The 19285-nt window shown below is 45.3% G+C and overlaps 1 protein-coding gene across 2 annotated transcripts in view; it reads left to right on the top strand.

Moving 5' to 3' along the window:
* Nucleotides 1-16184, top strand: part of GSK3B (glycogen synthase kinase 3 beta) — a 180520-nt gene extending 164336 nt beyond the window's left edge. For both annotated transcript variants that reach the window (XM_064143375.1, XM_064143374.1), the window contains 2 exons: nucleotides 2323-2421; nucleotides 9401-16184. In XM_064143375.1, the coding sequence (XP_063999445.1) occupies nucleotides 2323-2421; nucleotides 9401-9468 (167 nt within the window). In that variant the 3' untranslated portion in view covers nucleotides 9469-16184. The remainder of the gene's footprint in view (nucleotides 1-2322; nucleotides 2422-9400) is intronic.
* Nucleotides 16185-19285: the final 3101 nt, after the last annotated feature.

Here is a 19285-nt window from a genome sequence, read left to right as displayed (position 1 = left end):
GAAATGGTTATACTTGCTTTTAAATATAACAAACCTAATATATTTGCCAGAAGTTGGCCCTGTGTAAGGAGGTGTTCTGACAGCATTGGATGAACATACAGGAGGAATGAGAATGGGACTGTAGTGCCATTGCAATGGTTCTTTGGTTGCAGCAATGCAGGAAGTCTGTAGCTGCATCCTCAAGGCACCGCTTAGCACCAGAAGGTAGTAAATGTGATTTGGTTTCCTTGACATTTTAGCTTTGACTCTGTTTCAGTCACAGCCCTGTGTGGCTGCCAGTGATGAGCAGAGAATAATGCTGAGGTCATAGAAACTTTCACAAGAGTGAGGTAAACAGCAGGTTCCTGGTTACAACAGATTGGAGAAGTAGCTTTGGAAAAGCTTTTTTTCAGGTAGTGACAGGACATGGGGAAATGGAGGAAAGCTGGATGTGGGGACATTCAGAGTGGATGTGAGGAGGAAGTTCTTCATCATGAGAGTGGTGAGAGGCTGGAATGGGTTGCCCAGGGAGGTGGTTGAGGCCCCATGCCTGGAGGTGTTTAAGACCAGGCTGGATGAGGCTGTGGCCAGCCTGCTCTAGGGTTAGGGTGTCCCTGGGCATGGCAGGAGGGTTGGAACTGGATGATCCTTGTGGTCCCTTCCAACACTGACTGATTCTATGATTCTATTCTAAGATACTAAAGGAGCAATGTTTTCTAGTGTACAGCAGCTAATATGCAATATAGTATTAAAGTATGCATTTATCACTGGTGTTTAGCTTCAGCACTTGAGGATTCCTGTGTCTTCAGTTTATTTTTTCCATTTAAAATGGACCCTTGTGAATCCAAATGATATGAATATATGAATTCTGAAGTATTAGAACGTGGATTTGAAGATTAGTATTTGTACAAATGCTGGGAATATTAAGACTTTCTAGAAGGACTAACTCAATCTTAGACCTTCGTGGAGTGTTACAACTAGATGGGTTGCAGGGAGCATTGCAACTTCTCTTCGGTTCCAGACTGGAGTTTGTGTTCAGAAATTCTGAAATGCAGACTCAGTGTGTAGTAACATGAGGCTTGTAAGCAGGCAAGAGCCTTCTACATCTGGTTCTCCCAGCAGTAAAGAAGCCTAACGTAACTTAATGGGGCGGAAAAAAAATCACCAGGTAGTCTGCTGATCCCTTTAGGCCCTAAGTTTAAAGCTCCTGTTAAATAAAAGCAATAAGCTCTTAGATACAAGCCTGATACTGTAAGATTCTGTACAAAAGCCCTTACTGAACACGTGATGTGATTTGGGTGGGTTTCTGTACAGCCTTTGCTGTCTGGAGGTCTTGTGTAAATGACGTCTAACTCTCGCTTCTCCATGTGACCTCCAGGAGCTCCCCAACAGTCTCCTTGTGTACATCCTTTTAACCAGATGCTGCTTTCTCAAACGACAGCCAGTCACTCCTTTTTCTGAAATAAGGACCTGTCTTGTCTAAGCTTAGTCCCACCTTCTGTGAGGCACTAAATCCTCTTGAAAGGATGCCAGAAGATTGTCATGTGTTGGCGATGTGTTGCCCTTAATCCTCCCACAGTTGTGGCTGTGAGATGCCTGTTTCTGCTTCTGACACACATTGAAGCTGTATTAGTTTTGGAGCCTACAAGACATGACTGTTTTCTTTCCTTGGGTAATGTCTTCAGAAAGAATGGTTGCATCATTTTGTTGTCTATTTAAATTGCCCAGTATACAGTGGATTTGAAGAACATCTCACCTCTTCTTGGCCTTGCTTAAGGGGAGATTGGTCTTGGGTTCCTAAGTCCTTGAGAAAGGGATGCTTGAGTGAACCAAAGAACTAAACATCTTGGAGCAACTGTTCCAGCTGCTTGCTTGCTGAACCAGTGCCCAAAGCAGCGCTGCTCTTACCAGTCTTCTCCTTGAAACTTAACTGCCAAGTGAGTTTGTGAAGGGAGTCCTTTCAGTGCTCAGAAGGAAGTGAAGTTCTCAGGCCCTTGATTACTTGATGATCTATGGAGGTTCTTTCCAACCCTTAACATCCTGTGATAAGGAACAGGCCTGGCTGGTTCTTTGCTCCGAAGCCACTGTCTTTCTCTAGGAGACAGTTCACTTGCACCACTACTTGTAGTTATGACAGTCTTACTCTGGGGGCTGCCTTGCCAAATATCATTGTGGTTTCCTCTTGCTGATCAGCAAAGAAGAAAATGTAATGTGACCTTTGGCTGTAAGGGCATGGGTTTTGCCTGAGGTTGCTGTTATGGGGGGGAATCCAAGGAGCTGAGCCTGCATGCAGGGCTGTTTGTAGGTGATGAGCTAACTCTGTCTGTTCCGCTTCCCTTCTAGAACTGTCAAGTAACCCATCTCTGGCTTCGATCCTCATCCCTGCTCATGCCCGGAACCAAGCAGCTGCTTCAACCCCTACAAATGCTACAGCGGCCTCAGGTGAGAATATGTAACTGCCTGCCTACCTCCCTCCCCACCCATGCTGCCTCTGGCCTGGCACCTTCCTTTTGCTGAGGACCACAAGTCACCTCACCCCTTGGGGTGAACAGGGAAGGAGAATTTGTTCATCATCTGAAATTTGGTCTCGGTAGGTGGCCATTTGGGAGCTAGCTGAGGTCACCAACCCAAATTCGAACTCAGAACACTTAACCTGTGCATTCAACTGTTTAGTCTGTCAATCCCTCAGACTTACAAAAAAATTGTTCTTTAGCAAATTCTGTGGATTAGCTTTCCTCTAATCTCTGATCTTTCAGCTAGTCTGAAATTAATCCTGACTTGAAGTGTGAGTTTGTGATGCTTAGGAAGAGAAGCAGCTAGCTTAGTACATGTGGCCTCCATGCAGCTTAGAGAGAGAGGATTTTTTTTCCCCCAAAGGTATTAGCACTTAAGAGCCTGGTTTGGGAGTTCAGTCAGTGTACTTTCTGCCACATTTAAGTACCAAACATCTTGCAAAGTTTACTTGTGTCATCCTGGGGCACAAGGCAGATGCTTTTGGGTTTTCACAAAGCACTGAGTGAATATCTTTTTTTACTTCTCTTAAAATTTTAAGAGCTCACTGTTGGCCTCTAGCCTGCTCCATATTGCATTCTGTTTCCAGTGAAAGCTTAAAAGCCTGTGGTGCTATCAGTTGCAAGACTCCAGAGAAAATCCCAGGTGTGGCAGGATGTGGCAGAGGTGATTAAGTACATAGCACTCCTCCTCTGAGTCAGCCTTGAGTCAGCACATCAGCCAGCTGTCTCAGGGCTTGGGCAGCCAGAGAAAGGCTGCAAAATGGGTGTGCTGACATACATATCCTGAATGCACGTCAGTCTCCAGTGAACAGGGACTGTGATCCTGCTTCTGAGGTGCAGGACACTCATTCAGTGTAAGATAGCTGATAAGGAGAAGTCCTGATTAAAAGGTATCCTTGAAACATACAGGAAGGCATTTGCAGGTTGGTGTGCTGAACAACAGTTACCTGCCATCTGATGCATCTGGTCCAGCCAGTTCTGTGTAGAGTGTGTTTTCATAGATGGACAGGTGCACCCAGATTTAAAAGATGAGGCTTCTCTCTGAAAACACAGTAGCAGTAGATAAAAGATACAGCCTGTACTATCTGTGTGCTTTGAATTTAGGAGAAAGCAAGATTGCTCTTTTCATGTTTAGGGTGTTTGTTTCACCCACTTGGCAGTATTTTGCCAGTAGTCATGTTCTCTGTTTCCCTTTTATGTGCATCTGTTGCTCAAGAACAGGGAAGTGGGGAGCAGATAAAGTAGTAAAAGTGATCCAAAACCTACAAAATTAAATATGGAAAATATTTTTATCTCTTCTGGAAATTACTGTTTTGTTTAATGTCTTTCTTGTGCCTTTTAGGAGTTCTCTTTGCCAAGACACAAATTTTGAGGAATTAGTGGGGTTAAGAACCCAGCACTTTCCACCAGTTCACTGGGGAGAAAAATGAATTAGGCTGAGTCCTAAATATCACTTATGCAAATACAAGCAAACAAACCCTGAAGCCTAACAACTTGACATCAGTTTTTTTAAAGCTGTTTGCAAGCACTACTCCGAGTTGGGATAAGATCTCTTATTCATAGTGCAAAAGCCAAAGAAAAGTGTCTTGGCAGCCTAAAAAGAAATTGTGAAATGAAGTTCAGTATTGGGCCACTTGCAGCTTTTGGGTTTCTGCAGCACTGCTGTTTAATAGTTTGTTACTCACATGGGGCTCTCACAGCAGGTGCTGGGAGCTTCATCAGAGCTGTGATTTTTAGGATTAGGTCCTGTTAATCTGTTGTGCTTCACGTGCTGAAGTTACACACTTAGCAAGATATTTTTGAGAAGAGATACCTTCTTTCCCTATACCCCCCCCAATCCCACAGCAGTGTATTTCTGTTTCTTCAGTAACTGCTGAAGTAGCGTAGGAGCAAAACTCTCACCTAACCCAGGGCATCCCAATGGACAAGAAACTTCTGCAAAACATTTGCTCATGTAACTAAGCAGTACAGGTCCACAAACTACTCTGCTGATACAATAAAATGTAGCTTTTGAGGCAATTCAAAGGGCAAAGCAAGTTAGATGTAGCTTTAATTATTAGCGTGTAACTTGTGCCTCCCTCTAGCACGCAGCGCCGATACCGTGGTTCAAGTGTCCCTTGTTATGTCCAGGGTCGCTGCCTTCTCTGTAAGCTCCGAGGCGTAGGTGCACCTACACTGAAATGCAGCCTGCTAGATCATCACAGTAGATAATCTGGGTGGGTTGTTGTTACCTAGCTGCAGCCAGCTACTCCATTTTCATAGCTGTCATATCGGTGTGCAGCCATGTCAGAATCTCAGCTTCCCAGTCAAGCAAAGCACTGCATTTGTCATGCACCAAGGCAGGCTCATAGGTGGAAAGTAACTAGAAAAATTAGATCTGTTTGTCCAAAATCTGGCAAACACTGCACTGGTAGGAGACTTAGCAGTGGTGTGGTGTTGAGATAGAAAAATTAGCTCTTTAACATACCATGTTAACAGGGCAAGTTCCATGAAGCCAGCAGTATTAGCCCTTGTGCTAACCACGGTAGCACACATCTGAATCTTTTAAAGTTACTGAAAATGAGCAGGTTTTGTTAACTGATAGATTAGCAGTGGGGATGTCAACACTGATGCAACAGTAATGATCACAGCTGTAGGGGAATTTATTGTAGGCAGTTTCTGAGCATTAAAAACACGTCTTTGTTGTTAATTCCCTCTTCTCTTGAGGCTTAAAGCTGGGCTGTACACGTGGAGCCTGGCTTTGCAGACAGAGTGAATCCTTGTTGTCCATGAGAAATTGTCTGTGACTGTCAGTGGCACATCTAAATCTAAAGCAGAGGAAAAGGGAGTTACTTGAGTCTGCTTGAAATTGTGTGCTAGCTTTCTGTGAATTATACAGGCTGCTGATGAAAAATCTCAGTGCAGCTTGATTCGTGTGAATGCTGGCTTGATCCCTCTGGGGCAGGAGGATGGTTTCATAGCTGTGCAGCCACAGCATCTGAGAAGGGAGCATGCAAACAAAGCTGAATGCCTGAATGCTCACATGACTAGACGTTTTCCTTCCTGGATCAGCTAGCAGCAGTAGTTGCCTCTCTGTTAGTCAGCATTAAGATGGGAAGAGCATAATTGCCATCTACAGGGGAGCTCTGCCAGCAGGGATGCTGGGGTCATCAGCTGAGGCATCCCACTGTGCTGATCCCATGTAATCCCACATGAGATGTGTGCCTCAGCCTTCCACAACAAAAGAGATTAGAGCTGGTGTTACCTGCCAGTGCCTGGCAGCTGAAAAACACTACACTGCTCCATAAAATAAGATTGAGTGCATTTAGGGTATTCCCATTGAAGAGGTTTTGAAATACTTTAGTTCCTTAATTGGGAGAAGACGAGCAAGCAATCTGCTGAGATGTCTACAAGCTCAGTGCAGGGATGAGCCCGTGTCAGTTCGAGGAGCAAAACTTGCACACTTCAGACCCACCAGTTTTGCCACAAGCCCTGGATTTCTGCAGCCACAATAGGAAAAGCAAGCTCTTCTCCTCCTCCTGTATGTCTCCTCAGCTGTCCTGTAAGAATTCCCAGGCTGCTGGTGGTTTTGTTTCTTCGTGGATGAGCAGCACAGTCTGTCAGCATTACAAATCCAACCAGCTAATGCTGTCATTAGTGCTAATGGGCTTTCTCAGACTGAGTTGGCATCTCTGTCTGTCCCTGAACTGTAGCCCCATCTTTCCTTCCCATGATGTCTCGAAGGAGCATTGCTTATCCTCCAAAGAAGCTCAGATATTGCTTGGAGGGAAAACCTGAGCTACAGGAGGTGCTTTATGTCAATGAGAGAGACTTTTGCCCTCTGGAGGAACTTTTGAAAGCAGTTGACATTTAAGTCCCAATGTGTTTTTTTCCACACCTAGGCAGAGGTGTCAGATGGTTGGTTTAGGATAAAGAGGCCACCCTGACCTCAAGCCTCAGTCTGCTGTGTAGTCCTGCCCCATACTGGAAGCTGCATATCAGCTCCTAGTTTCACTCCCCAGCAGGGCTTCCACCATGACACAGAGATCTTTGCAAGGCAGATGCTTTAGCAGCATTGCTGAAGGCCTCCAGTTTTTTTCTTTTAGGCCCAAACACTGACTTCTCCTGGTGAGGAGTAAACTCCAGTTGTGTTCTTTTTGTGGTGCTTCAGTGAAGAGATTATGATACAAACCTCTCTTTGTTCCCCATTGTTCATCATTGCAAAGTCAGAGAACAAGCCAGAATGTCAAAGCGCTGCATTTTCTTGCCTGTTTGCAGTCAGTACAGCCTTGAGCAGACTCTGCACTCTGTCCTAGGTGGATTTCTATATATTCTTGTGAGAAGCCCCATAGAAGTGTTGGGTTGCATCACCTGGTTTATGTCCTCTTTAACATGTGGTACATGTCTTTCTCAGGAACTCCCCCATTTGAGTGATGATAGAAAAGGAGCATGTTACATGAAGTAGCTCCAGCCCCTCCTCTGTTTTTTTCCCTTTATCTCTGCTCAGTAGCAATATAATGATAACAATTTCAGCCTCTGCTGTCTTTAGGAATCTGCTGTCTTCAAAAGGCACAGTTCCTTTCAGCAGATGAAATACAAGCACTGTTTGTGCACATACAGAGGAATCCTATTGCCAGCAATACCAACTCCAGCTGGACTACTCACATCAGGCACAGCAGATGTTGCGTTGATGGGAGTTTATCTGTACCTGAAAACTTAATCTAGAGCAGGCACAGCGAGAGTTTAAAGTGTGGAAACTATTAGCTGTCCAGCTGGGTTACTTTTGATTTCCATGGTCATCACTGGTGTGCACACTTGTGGGATTTAGGAGTTGCTCCTTTGTGGTAACTCTCCATGTAGAAAGGAGGACATCTCTTGGATGTGAGGATAGTTTTTCAGATAACATTAGTACTGTCCTCATGCTGCTTTGGTGCTTTAACTGCATGAGCTTTATTTTTCCCTCGTTGTAGTGGTCATTCCTTTGTAAGGGGGAGGAGTTGCAATTAATTTGAGGGGAGAGGAAAGGGAATGGGAAACTCCCAGAGCAGCTGTCTGGCATCCTCTGCCCACAGAAGGATTTCACTTTCTTCCTGCACACTCCCCCTCAGCATTTCCTTTTCAAATAGACATCATCCTCTCTTCCCACTTGTCCCTTCTATTGCTGGGTGCTGCTGTTTGTTTGATTTCCTATTTCTGTTGCTGCTGTCTGCATGTGCTATTGAATTTGTGACTCAGCAAGGACTGCTCATCTCTAGACTCCCTTGTGTCTTTACCTTCACTCGTGGCTGCACTTCCAGCAACAGTCAGGTCAGTGCGGCAGGAGAGCAGAGTAGTTTCATTGGCAGGTGGCTGTAGAGCGTTGCCCAGCTGTGTTCCTTCAAGAGCTCTTCTGTGCTGGAGAAGCACTACTGCTCCCCCACTGCCCAGCAGTCCTCTACCATGTCTGTTACTTATGCTAGTCATACTGTCCTTCAGTCTGAGGTCAGTAAAGCCATTTATTCCTTTTATGAACCCTTTCTCTCTCTGTGTCTGGCTGCACTGTTTGCCCAGTCTGCCCTTTTCTGTGCTGAGATAATAACTCTGTCCCTGTTTTTACCCCGTTGCAATGTTGATAGCTTTGCAGTTAACCTTACTTAAACTAAGTGGCAGAAATGCATGGCAGCCTTGTGCAGAAAACCTCTCTTAATAGCTTTTTCCCTCCCATATTTGTTGTGTTGAGTATTTCATGTGCTTAACCATTCCTCCTTTTACCTTTTTGTCACCGGGGGAAGTCAGTGCACTTTTATTTTGCTCCCTTGCCAACTCCTCTAATGCTAGCAATTATTTTAGAAAAAATACCTAGTGCATATGACCTATGAAAACACAAATACAGTCAGTTTCCTTTTGGTGTTTCATTGCAAACTCTGTGCTTTCTTGGAATGAACTTCGGCACGAGCTGTACCAGGGGAGGTTAGTTTACCTATTAGAAGAAGATTCTTCACTGAAATGGTTCTTAGCACTGGAACAGGCTCTCCAGGGAGGTGGTTGAATCCCCATCCCTGGAGGTGTTTCAGAGACACACAGATGTGGTGCTGAGGGACATGATTTGGCACCAGCCTTGGTAGAGTTAGATAATGGATAGGCTTGATCTGGCTTGATCTTAAAGGTTTTTTAAACTGAAATGATTCTGTGACTTGTCTCTCTGGAGCACTGTTCCTCTCAAAGAAGAGGTGGTGGTGTGTAGGCTGTTTGCTGCAGAGACTTTATCCTCTAGCTATTGTGATCTGCTTGCTTAAACCTTGTTACTGGCTTCAGGCCTTGATGTTAATCTGCTTCAGCAGTTCAGAGGGTGGCAGATCCAACTTTGGTTGAGCAACACACAATGAAGCAGTAGGCTTAAAAGACCTTTTCTGAGGCAGTAAGCCCATGAATTCCACTTGAACACAGGAGCTGCTTCTGCCGGGGAAGCAGACGTGTCACGCTCAATGTCTGTGTTCATTCACACAACCAACAGGCAGCTTTGTTACGAGAAGGCCTCACAATGTGAAACCCCAGCACCAACATGAAACCTTGTCATTGCACAGATCCTTGATGCATTAGCTATGATGATGGTAGTCTGCCCCTCTTGCAATTCAGTGTTACTAGAATGCAACGTGGGCAGCTTACCGCTGTGGGGGCAATATTATGTCCTGCAGAATCTACTAGAGCCTAGCTGGGCGTTGGCTCACCAGCCTGCAACTCTATCCCCAGACTGAGCTGCTCCACCTGCGCCCCTTGAAGTCAGGAGAGCATCCTGACTGACAGGGCATTTTGGTGGGAGTCGTGGGTTTCCCAGTGCAGAGAATGTCATAGCAATTGTTCCATATGTGTCTGTATTTTGGAGGTAATGCTGGTTGTGTTTCTTTTTTTCCTCCTTCTCTCTTTCCCCTCCTCTCACCTGTCATTTGCAGATGTTAACGCAGGAGAACGAGTTCAGACCAATAGTGTAGCTACAGCATCAGCCTCCAACTCCACCTGAACCGGTACCCAGCAGCCAGCTGCACAGGAGAAAAAAAATCACCAGTAATTTTGAGTCTTGCTCAGCAACACTGGTCACAATTTGAAAGAAAATTTAAAAAGAGGAAAAAAGAAAAAGAAAGAAAAAAAAAGAAACAGCAAACCAACCAACCTGTTCATTTTAGTGTTCAATTTTTTATTATTATTATTATTGTTGTTCTTATTTAACCTTGTAAAATATCTATAAATACAAACCAGTTTCATTGTATTCTCACTCTGCAGGGTGTCCGGGGCAGGGGACTAGGTAGGGGTGGGGAAGGGGGGGAGGAGGGAAAGTGGAGCAATACAACAAACCAATGTCTCTCCCCTCGACAATCTCTTCATGTTGGAAGTTCGCTGTTGTGTACTTCAGAACCAGGACTCTTGCCTCATGCCCCCTCCCACAACAGAAAGAAGGAAAAACAAAACAAAACCCCCAAACCTCATTCTCTGCTGAAGTTCCTTTTTTTTCCTTTTATTCCCTTTTTCCTCTCCTTTTTTTTCCCCTCCTTTTTTTTCCCCTCCCTTTTTTTTCCCCTCCTTTTTTTCCCCTTCCTCGTTTTTTCCCTTCCTCGTTTTTTTCCCTTCCTCGTTTTTTCCCTTCCTCGTTTTTTCCCCTCCTCATTTTTTCCCCTCCTCGTTTTTTTTTTTCTTTTAACCTCTTGGTTTTGTTTTCTTAAGTGAAATTTTGGACTTTAATGTAGTGCACAGCTTGAATTTGGTCAGGAGCTTAGGAGGGTTCATTCAACAGAGCTCAGCGTTTCTCCATCAGTGAATCCATACCCCATGTTGTCTGAAGAACTGCCCCAGCTCAAGGCAGGGAGCAGGCAACATGGTAGGAAAACATGATCCTGTGTGATTCTGTAGGAGAATAGGTTGTCATGGGGGTGGGGGGGGAGGTTTGCCACATGTCTAAGGCTTGAACTGCTATTGGCAGCCTGTCATTGTAAAAAAAAGACTCAGTGCTAGTGATGGAGAAAGCTGCAGCTTCCCTATGGGCAAAGCCTGAGCCGGGTGGGTTATATATGATATAATACACACACATGCATGAACACAAGCGGTTGGCTTTACTGAAGTAGCTCCTCCCATCTTCAGCAGAGAAGAGCAGATGAACAAAATCCTTGTAGGGGGGCAAAGACCCAACTGGGAATGTTAAGGGACTTTTTTGGGGGAGAAAGTGGCCACTGAAATCTTGTTTCTGTTGTGGGGTTGGTTTTGCCTTTTTTTTTTGTTCCCCCATCCCCCCCCTCCTGCCCCCACCCCCAGGCTCTAGATCTGAACAGGCTTTTCCTTTCCCCCAGGCTGCATGGAGGAAAAGGACACCAAGGTTTATAATGTGAACTGTAACAGTCTACTGGTTTATTTTGTAATAGTTTCATTTCCTTTTTAACTCGCAGAACACCACATCCTCCAACAGCTCTGATTTTTTTAAACCCTCAGCTAGAATCTGTATTTAGTTTCTTTTTTTTTTTTACCTCTTGCTTTTAATTCTTCTTAGTTTCTATTTATTGATGCCTGCTGCCACGTTTTTACCATTCAGTTAGAACATGAATAAACTACAGATCCGAGTGCTCTGGACAGTAATTTTGTACCTGCTGACCTGTAGGGAAGCTGGCTCTTATCTGAGTGTGTGTGTATATATATTATATAAATATATACATGTATACATAGATACTATACTGCTTTTTTTTCCCCCCCTGTCTGTGATCTTGAAACAGTCTGACTGGTGAAGTGCGAGGTGAATGCTTGTTCCGGTTCCTCTGTTCAGGGCCCAGGGTTCCTTCCCTGCTGCAGCGCGCGATTGCCAGCGTCCGCATCTCTCTCTCTTCCTAAAGTCAAAGCAATATCCCTCGGGAAAGGGTCAGGTGAGCAGCCAGACACAGCCACGGCATAGGAACAAGACACTTGGAGACCTGGTCTCTGTCATAGGTTTGTGGTTGGTGTCTGCTATGGCCTTATCTTCCTTCAGAGAAACTGTAGTCACCTTTGGTGCTTGCCAAGCTGTTGTTTAACCTGTGGATCCCTGAGGCAAGTGGTTCTTTTTGGGAGCACGTGCCCTTGGTCAGGCCTTTGGCTTGGCCCAGGGGTAGCCAGCAGTAGTGGCTTTTGGCAAGCTCGTCTGCCACAGTGGTGGCCAGGGTTTGTGGACAAGCTTGGTGCATTTCCTCTTGTACCTTCTATGCTGTTGACCTGGTATTTTTTGGGGGGGAAACACTTGTAGCAGCCCCAGAGCTGATAAAAGCCCTACCCTCTCCCTCCTGCCTGACACACAGCGAGTTTCGGGGAGGCAGGAGCTGTTTCAAGAGGTGATTGCCTACTGCAAAATCAGGAAACCCTCATGTTATACCCCTCAATGATCTGCTGTGGGGCACACACAGAGGGGATAGGGGGGAGGAAAAAAAAAGGAAAGAGTTCTAAAAGTGTTTATCTGTCCTTAAATTCTGGCTGGCTGCCAAGGAAAGCACACTCATGTTTGGAATGGGAAGACTTTGCAAATCCTTACAATGCAACTTAACAGAAAGGGCTGGAGAGGTAAGTGCCAGGGCTTGGGTTGATCCCAGTGACCACATGGATGCAGGAGACTCAAAAAGTAGGACAGTGGCAGGGTATGGATCCCCACTGCATAAAGTGAGATGCTGTTGATTTGGGGGCAGTAAATTACTGTCTTAAAAAAGTAATAAAAATAATGAAGAATAATTGCTGCTTGTGCCAGGAAATGTGGCTCCTCTCTTCCATTTTCTTGTTTCGAGACTGGCGGAGGGGAGTCCAGAGCTTTTCTCTCTGGTTTTGTGACTGTGCTGGCGTCTCTGTGTGTCTTTGTGTGTGTGTGTTAGGCTGAGGGGAGGGTTTGGGGGCATCCCTCTGGTTTTATTTCTTTTTGTGCTTTTCTGGTTTTGCTTCCTTTGACCTTTTGGTTCGCTTGGTTTTGGGTTTCGTTGTGTTTTGTTTTTCAGGGATCATGGCAGGATCACACAGCCTCTTTTATACAAGTTAGATCCCAGGTCTTTGAATTAAACCTTTGGGTTTTTTTCTTTGTTTGTATCCCAGGTCTTTGAATTAAACCTTTTTTTTTTTTTTTGGCTGTTGTTTTATTTTGTAAATAAGAATTAAAAATTTTTAAAGGGGGGGGAAAAAAAAGGAAAATAGAAAAGAGAAAAGGAAAAAAAAAAAGAAAAAAGGAAAAAACTCAAAAAATAGACACAAAAAAGTAAGACAATAAAACCAACCACAAAAAACAGAGCTCCTCACCAAATTCAAGCTTGTACATGGTTCTGTTTTCTATCCTTTTTTTGGTTTGTGGGGTTGTTTTCTTTTGCTTTTAATTATTTCCTTTTTTTTTTTTTAGTTGTTATTTGGTTTTATTGTTTTGTATGTAAATATGTGGACCCAGGAACTGTTGTTGTTAATGAGCAAAAAGTTACCCTTCAGGGCAGTGATTCTGTTTTAAATAATCAGACAAAAATGTAGACGAGCTTTTTAAAGCCATATAGTTTTAACTCTGTACAGTAGGTACCGGCCTGTATTATTGTAACGATAACTCTAGCAATGTATAGTGTATCTATATAGTTTGGAGTGCCTTCGCTTCCATCAGGTTTTGAATTTCATTTCCCTTTTTGTTTCTTTCATTATTTTTTATTACCACCACCACCACCTTTTATTAACGATGTCTCCCACCCTAGACCCGTATCTTGGTGTCGTCCTTCCCCCTTCCCTCCCGTCTCCCCCTGCTTTGAGTGCTGTTAAGGTTTCAGTGGTATTCCTGGTCAGTAGCAGAAGGAAAAGAAAACATCTCCACCATCGTTCATGTTGTTGGAGCTGTGGCTTTTGTTCTGGATGTCTCCCAACTTGCCCACCCTGCTCTTTCCTCCTCCTGCTAGCAGCGACTAGTTCTGTTCAGACACTTGCCCTAGCGGCTCCTTTAGACTTGGCTCACCTTTCCCCTGAGTCCTGCACCCAGAGCTCATCTGGGCAGTAGCAGCTTCCGGGAGGCTTGGCCTTTCCTCCAGGAGACTGGCAGTTGGAAAGGACCTCTGGGGAGGTAAAGCCCCTGCACCCTGCAGGGATGCTGCACTCGGAGCCCTTCGGCCACAGTGAGAATGGGGGCATCACTGCAGGAGACCACAGTGGATTTTTTCTGCTTGGGGGGACTTTCTGTTCCCTTCCTTCTCCCTAATCCCCCCCCCCCACCACTCCTCCTTAAAATCACTTTTGTTTTCTTAAGTTTATCATGACTCTTGATTTCTTGTGCCCAGCACGAAGGCCTTGTTTCTAAACCTAGTTTGCTTGTGTTTTACTACCTTGTTAGTATTCCACATAAGATTGTCTTGAATGGGAGGACACTTAACTCTACCAAACCAAAGGTTGCTGATTAATTTCAAAGCATCTTGTGTTCATTCCAGTTAGGCAGAGGCTGCGCTTTCTGGTGACACGAAGGTCAATGATGCCCAGCTGTTGGTGACAGTCCACTCAGAGCTGTCCCTCTCTTCACTCTCTTTTGGGCTTGTTTTTTAACCCGGTCTGGTCTTGATCTGTCCTTTGTATCAGCCCTGCCTCAGCGCGGGTCTCTGAGCTGGAATCGATTGCTGTCTGTCTCCCCCATGGACACCCAATCAAGACATTGGTGTTCTTCAACATTAAACTTCTCTGCCTTGCTAGGGAAAAACAAAATCTCCTGCAAAAGTAAATTGTCTGGTAGAAGATCCCTGAACACTTTTGTCCCCTTATTTCAAAGCCAAGCTTTACCTAAAATAACAGCAAGGTGCCTGCAACTTGCAACTTCAAATTTCCCCCCTCCTTCTTTTTCAGTACTTAGAAAAGTGTAAGTCAAGAAGCCTGTCAGACTCATGCTCCTGCACTAGGAACCTCAGCTACCACAGAGAGAAAAGGAAAAGCTGATGAGGAAAAGCACAGTAGGGTGTTCAGTCCGGGCTCTGCCTTGCAGAGACTGCCAGCAGCTACCCCTGGGGCGGCAGCTGATTTCCACAAGGCTCTTAGCCAGTTTCAGTCAGAGTAGGCTTCGTTTTGCAACACCTGCAATAAACAGCAAAACGACAGGAAGGGGAAGCAGTACCTGAGGGGTTAGCTCGAGAGAAGTAGCTTCCTTGTGTTGGTCTTTCTCGGTTTATTTTTAATATATATATATATATATAAAAAAAATATATTTATATATATATAAAATCTGATTGCCTGCAAAATTTGCCTTCATCCATGTGTTGCTGATGGATATCTTGGGCCTGGACACAACCAATTAGCGTTGACCACTTCCATCTGAAAAAAAAAAAAACAAGAACAGAACAGAAATCTCTTAAGAAAATAAATATATATATATATATATATATTAAGGACTGTGGGTTGTATACAAACCATTGCATACACTTGTGCAAATCTGTCTTGATTTAAAGGAAAAGCAAAACCTGTATAACATTATTACTACTTGAATGCCTCTGTGACTGATTTTCATTTCTTTCATTGTTTTGGGGGTTGTTGGGTTTTTTCCTTGTATTTTGGGTTGGCCTTTTTTTTCCTTTGAGTTTTTGTTTGTTTTTATTTTTTTTTTCTTTTGTGCCCCCTCCCCCCCCGTGGAAAGTATACTTAATGTTTTATTATTTCCCCCCCCTTCCCCTGCCCCGTTCCCCTTGTAAATATGTTTTGTTCTGTGTGACTCGGTTCGGAAATAGTTAACTGGTACTGTAATTTGCATTAAATAAAAAGTAGGTTAGCCTGGAAATGGAATTTAAAAACAAAACCAAACCAAGTGTGTGGTCTTTATTTAAACAAAAAAAAACAACTTGCCCCTTACTCCCCTCTTCCTCTTCCTCCTCTTTCCCTTACCAACTTGCCCCTTTCTTCCCTCCTCCTCCTCTTTCTCTTACCAACTTGCCCCTTTCTTCCCTTCTTCTTCTTCTCCTCTTTCCCTTACCAACTTGCCCCTTTCTTCCCTCCTCTTTCTCCTTCTCTTTCCCCTACCACCTTGCCCCTTCCCTCCTCCTCCTCTTCTTCTCTGCCCCTTGTTCTTCCCCTCATGCCTCTTTCCACCCCGCAAGAATAGGTGGATGTGAGTCTTTGTAATATGAACTATTAAGAGAGAACCCCAGAGGAACTAAGCATGTTTTCTTCCATGAGCTGTGTTATTCCATGCTGTTTGTCAAGAGATGCCAGCTTGCCTATCAGAACAGTTTGATTTGATGGAGAGAGAGGAACCCTGGGACATAAATATCTCAACTTTAAAAACCCAATCAAGTATCTTCCTTCACTGCCCACCTACAGAAACAAACCCTAAGAACCTGTGTAAACCGCTGCCTTTGAATCCTGCACTCACGGCTGTTTGGGTTGGGGTTTGGGGGTCTGGTTTTGGTTTTGTTTGGTTTTTAGTTTCCTTTTGAAACCATTTGAGCCCATTAGTAATGTCATTTGGTGGTGATCTGTAAAGTTTGTCCAGACCACGTCCAGTGGACTGTTCCTCCAGCAAATCAGCACGTAGCTATCTCTGAGTTGGGTTTCCGGTACTGGATGCTGTATGTATTAAACATGATTTGTTTTTATTAGCACACACAAAAAAAGGAAGGAAACAAAAAGATCTTTTTTTGGGGGGGGGGGGGGGGGGCTGGCTGACCTGGCCAAATCCATTGTGTTGCTATCCTAAAGGCTAGATGCAAGGTCATGTGACTGCTGCTTCAATAAAAACCAATTTATATTGCACAGAGATCTCCTCTCGCTTTGTTCATCTGCCTCCAGCGGCGCTCAGCCACACCAAACCCTCTGCTGGGCTTTGAGCTGGAGCTGCTGCTCCATAGAGCAGGGTGGGAAAGGGTGTCCTGGCCATGCCTAGGGCCAGGCTGTGCTGCTGGGGAATGGGGATAGCTGCCTACAGGATACTTTGGGAGAGTAGTAGGAGGTAGAGGGTAGCCCGTGGTTTAGAAGGAAGGTAGCCTGTGCCCAAATGCAATGAGGACTGGGGATGATTGAAGCATTTCTCTTTCAAGGAAGGAGACACCTGGGGCTGTTTAGTCTGGAGAAGAGAAGGCTGAGGGCACCTTATCAACGTCTATAAATAGCTGTCAGCAGAATGGAGTCAGTCTCTTTTCAGTACCCAGTGAGTTTCAGTGGTACCCAGTGAGTTTGCATCCATTGCCAGGGGCAGTGGATGTAAACTCACTCATAGGAAATTGCCCCTCAACATGAGAAAACACTTTTTGAGGGTGACAGAGCATGGAAGAGGCTGCCCAGAGAGGTGGTGGAGTCTTCTGCCTTGATGCATTCCTGTGTGACTTGCTCCAGATGGTACTGCTCTGCAGTGGGGTTCAACTCTGTCATGCCCAGAAGGTCCCTTCCAAACCCTTGCATTCTGTGTTTCTCAGAGGCTGCTGGTACAAAGAGCTGGGCCTGTTAACAGAGTTGCTGAAGTGAGGCCTCCCATGCTCCTTGCACCAGGCAGCTGGTGGTGATAGGAGTCCATGCCTTGATGAGTCCACACCAAGTGTTGCTCTCTCTGCCCTCACCTCTGGTTGCTGCTATGCATTAGACTCCCAGGATTAAGCAGTTTGGGGCTGTTCTTGCCTCCTATGTTTTCTGAACTTACCTCATCTCGTATGTGAGCTGCAGGCTCTCTTTCTGCACTGTCTTAGCACCAGAAGCCTTTGCTGCAGCCTGAGGTCTCTCTTCTGATTGTCAGAGCTCCTTGACTGCAGCCCAGTCACCTCATAACTTCTGGCTAAACTCCTTCACACCTTTCTAATCTTTCTGATTATATCTCCTACAATTGTTCTTTATGTCCTCCTTTATCAGTGGGTAAGAAAACCCAGTGTCCAAAGGCACTAGAGAGCATCTTGCAACTGGTGTGGCTCTGCTTCCTCACCTGAGGACTGCATTCACCCTTCTGCATGGAGACTGCAGTTGTCCAATTTATCTGTTGCTCCCTGCTGCTGAAATGCCTGCAAACATCAATGGGACTTTTACAGTTTCTTCCCAATCACCCTTTTAAAGGACGAAACAAAGCATAGCCTCAAGAGCCAGTCCCACACAACCATGCAGGGAACAGTCGTTCCGTCAGCATTGCTCATGTGAAAATATCTTCTGAGGCCAGGTAAACCAGGTTGGAATCCACTCAGTTCTTGGTCACTGACACCTTTGAGCAGTTTAAGATGCTAACCCGAAGGCAAAGCAGTATGGAGCTGAATGTGGTACTAATGTCTGCTCTGCTACCTGCTTTGACTTTATCGACTGACCTTGCAGCTATCTGGGCTGGAATTACAGTCAGGCTTAAGGCTGCTGACACCATTTGTTATCTGGAAGGTGGCCTCTCTCAGGCTGCTAATGGTAGAGCCCAAGTGACTCTCTATGGGAGAACAAGAGCCACAATGGAAGCAGGAAGCAAGCTGCAAAATGTAGAAGGGAGAGCAGGAGTGCCACAGACTGTGTCCGAAGTAGCAAGTCCAGTTGTTTGGACACAAGAAGCCCAGCAGATGGTACACAACCTCACCAGAGAGTCTTGAACCTCACTTCCCTCTCTTGGCTCTGGGCAGGGCTTGTCTGGGTTCTCATCCTGTCTTCCCTCACTAGCCTCAGCAGGGTGGTATTCCTAGTCAGAGTAGGGCTGCTTCATCTTAGCTGGCTTTGCTAAACCAATCATGCCCAAAGGCAGCAGGGTCAGACACAACCTGCTGCCAGATTTGAGTGCTGGTGGGAAAGGAAGGTGTGTGGATTGTTAACACCATGTGGGGCATGGCAGGAAGGAGGCTTTTATCTTGGTGTAAACGTCTTACAACTGCTGAGACTTTGGAGCACACACACTGGTCTCCCAGACAAACTCCTGCTGGTGCTTGTTGCAGGTGACTGTGGTCAGTGCTGTAAGGGTAGATCAGACCTTTGAAAAAACACCTGCCTTTGGCTGATCCAGGAATACCATCCTGGAGCTTTCTGCATACCCAGCTAACTCCTGATGTGCTGGCACAGATGGTTTGTTCTTGACTCTCTAGAAGCAGCAGGATGTATCTGCATGCAAGCAAATAGACCTACAATCCACTATGTGGAGTTAAAGCCGCCTCTTTCAGAGATTCCTCTTTGCTTCTCCTATCTCTGCTCGTGCTTTCCAGAGCCAAGGCTGGGTCCTCCAGGATAAGGTAAGTGAGGAATGAGTAGCCTCTCACCTTGTGGAAACTTGCAAGTGGCTGCAGAAGAGTTTTTGTCACCAAAAGCTTTTGTCTTCTGTATTATAGGAGCTGCAGCAGGGAAGCCTGCCCAAGTCCAGGACAGTCTGCAGAGACCACATCACTGATCACAAGTGAGGAAATGTGGGCAAATGAAATCTCCATCCCCAGGCAGAGCTGCCTGGCAAGAGCACAGCCCTTTCCACTGTGTATAGTGGCAGGGCCCTGGAGTCTGTAGGGTCAGATGTGCAATGGGAATGGCACATGTGCTTGAGAGGAAGCAAGAAGTACTCATCCTCCTTTCACCAGCCCACTGGCTACCCTGTTAGTACTCTTGCCTGAACCTCCCTGAAAGGAGGTTCTACCACGGTGGATTGCTCTTCTCCAAAGTGACAAATGATAGGACAAGAGTAAATGGCCTGAAGTTGTGCCAGGAGAAGTTCAGGTTGGATAGTAGGAAAAATTTATTCACAGAAAGGGTTGTCAAGCATTGGAACAGGCTGCCCAGGGAAGTGGTGGAGGCATTGGAAGTGGTTGGAAGTGTTTAAAAGACACATAGATGTGATGTGTAGGGACATGGTTTAGTGGTGGACTTGGCAGTGCTGTGCTAACAGTTACACTTGATCATCTTAAAGCCCATTTCCAACTTGAATG

The sequence above is a fragment of the Pogoniulus pusillus genome, chromosome 5 (genome assembly GCF_015220805.1).
Source record: "Pogoniulus pusillus isolate bPogPus1 chromosome 5, bPogPus1.pri, whole genome shotgun sequence".
NCBI lineage: Eukaryota > Metazoa > Chordata > Aves > Piciformes > Lybiidae > Pogoniulus > Pogoniulus pusillus.
The sequence above is the reverse complement of the archived record's forward strand: the minus strand, read 5'-3'. Positions and strand labels throughout refer to the sequence as shown.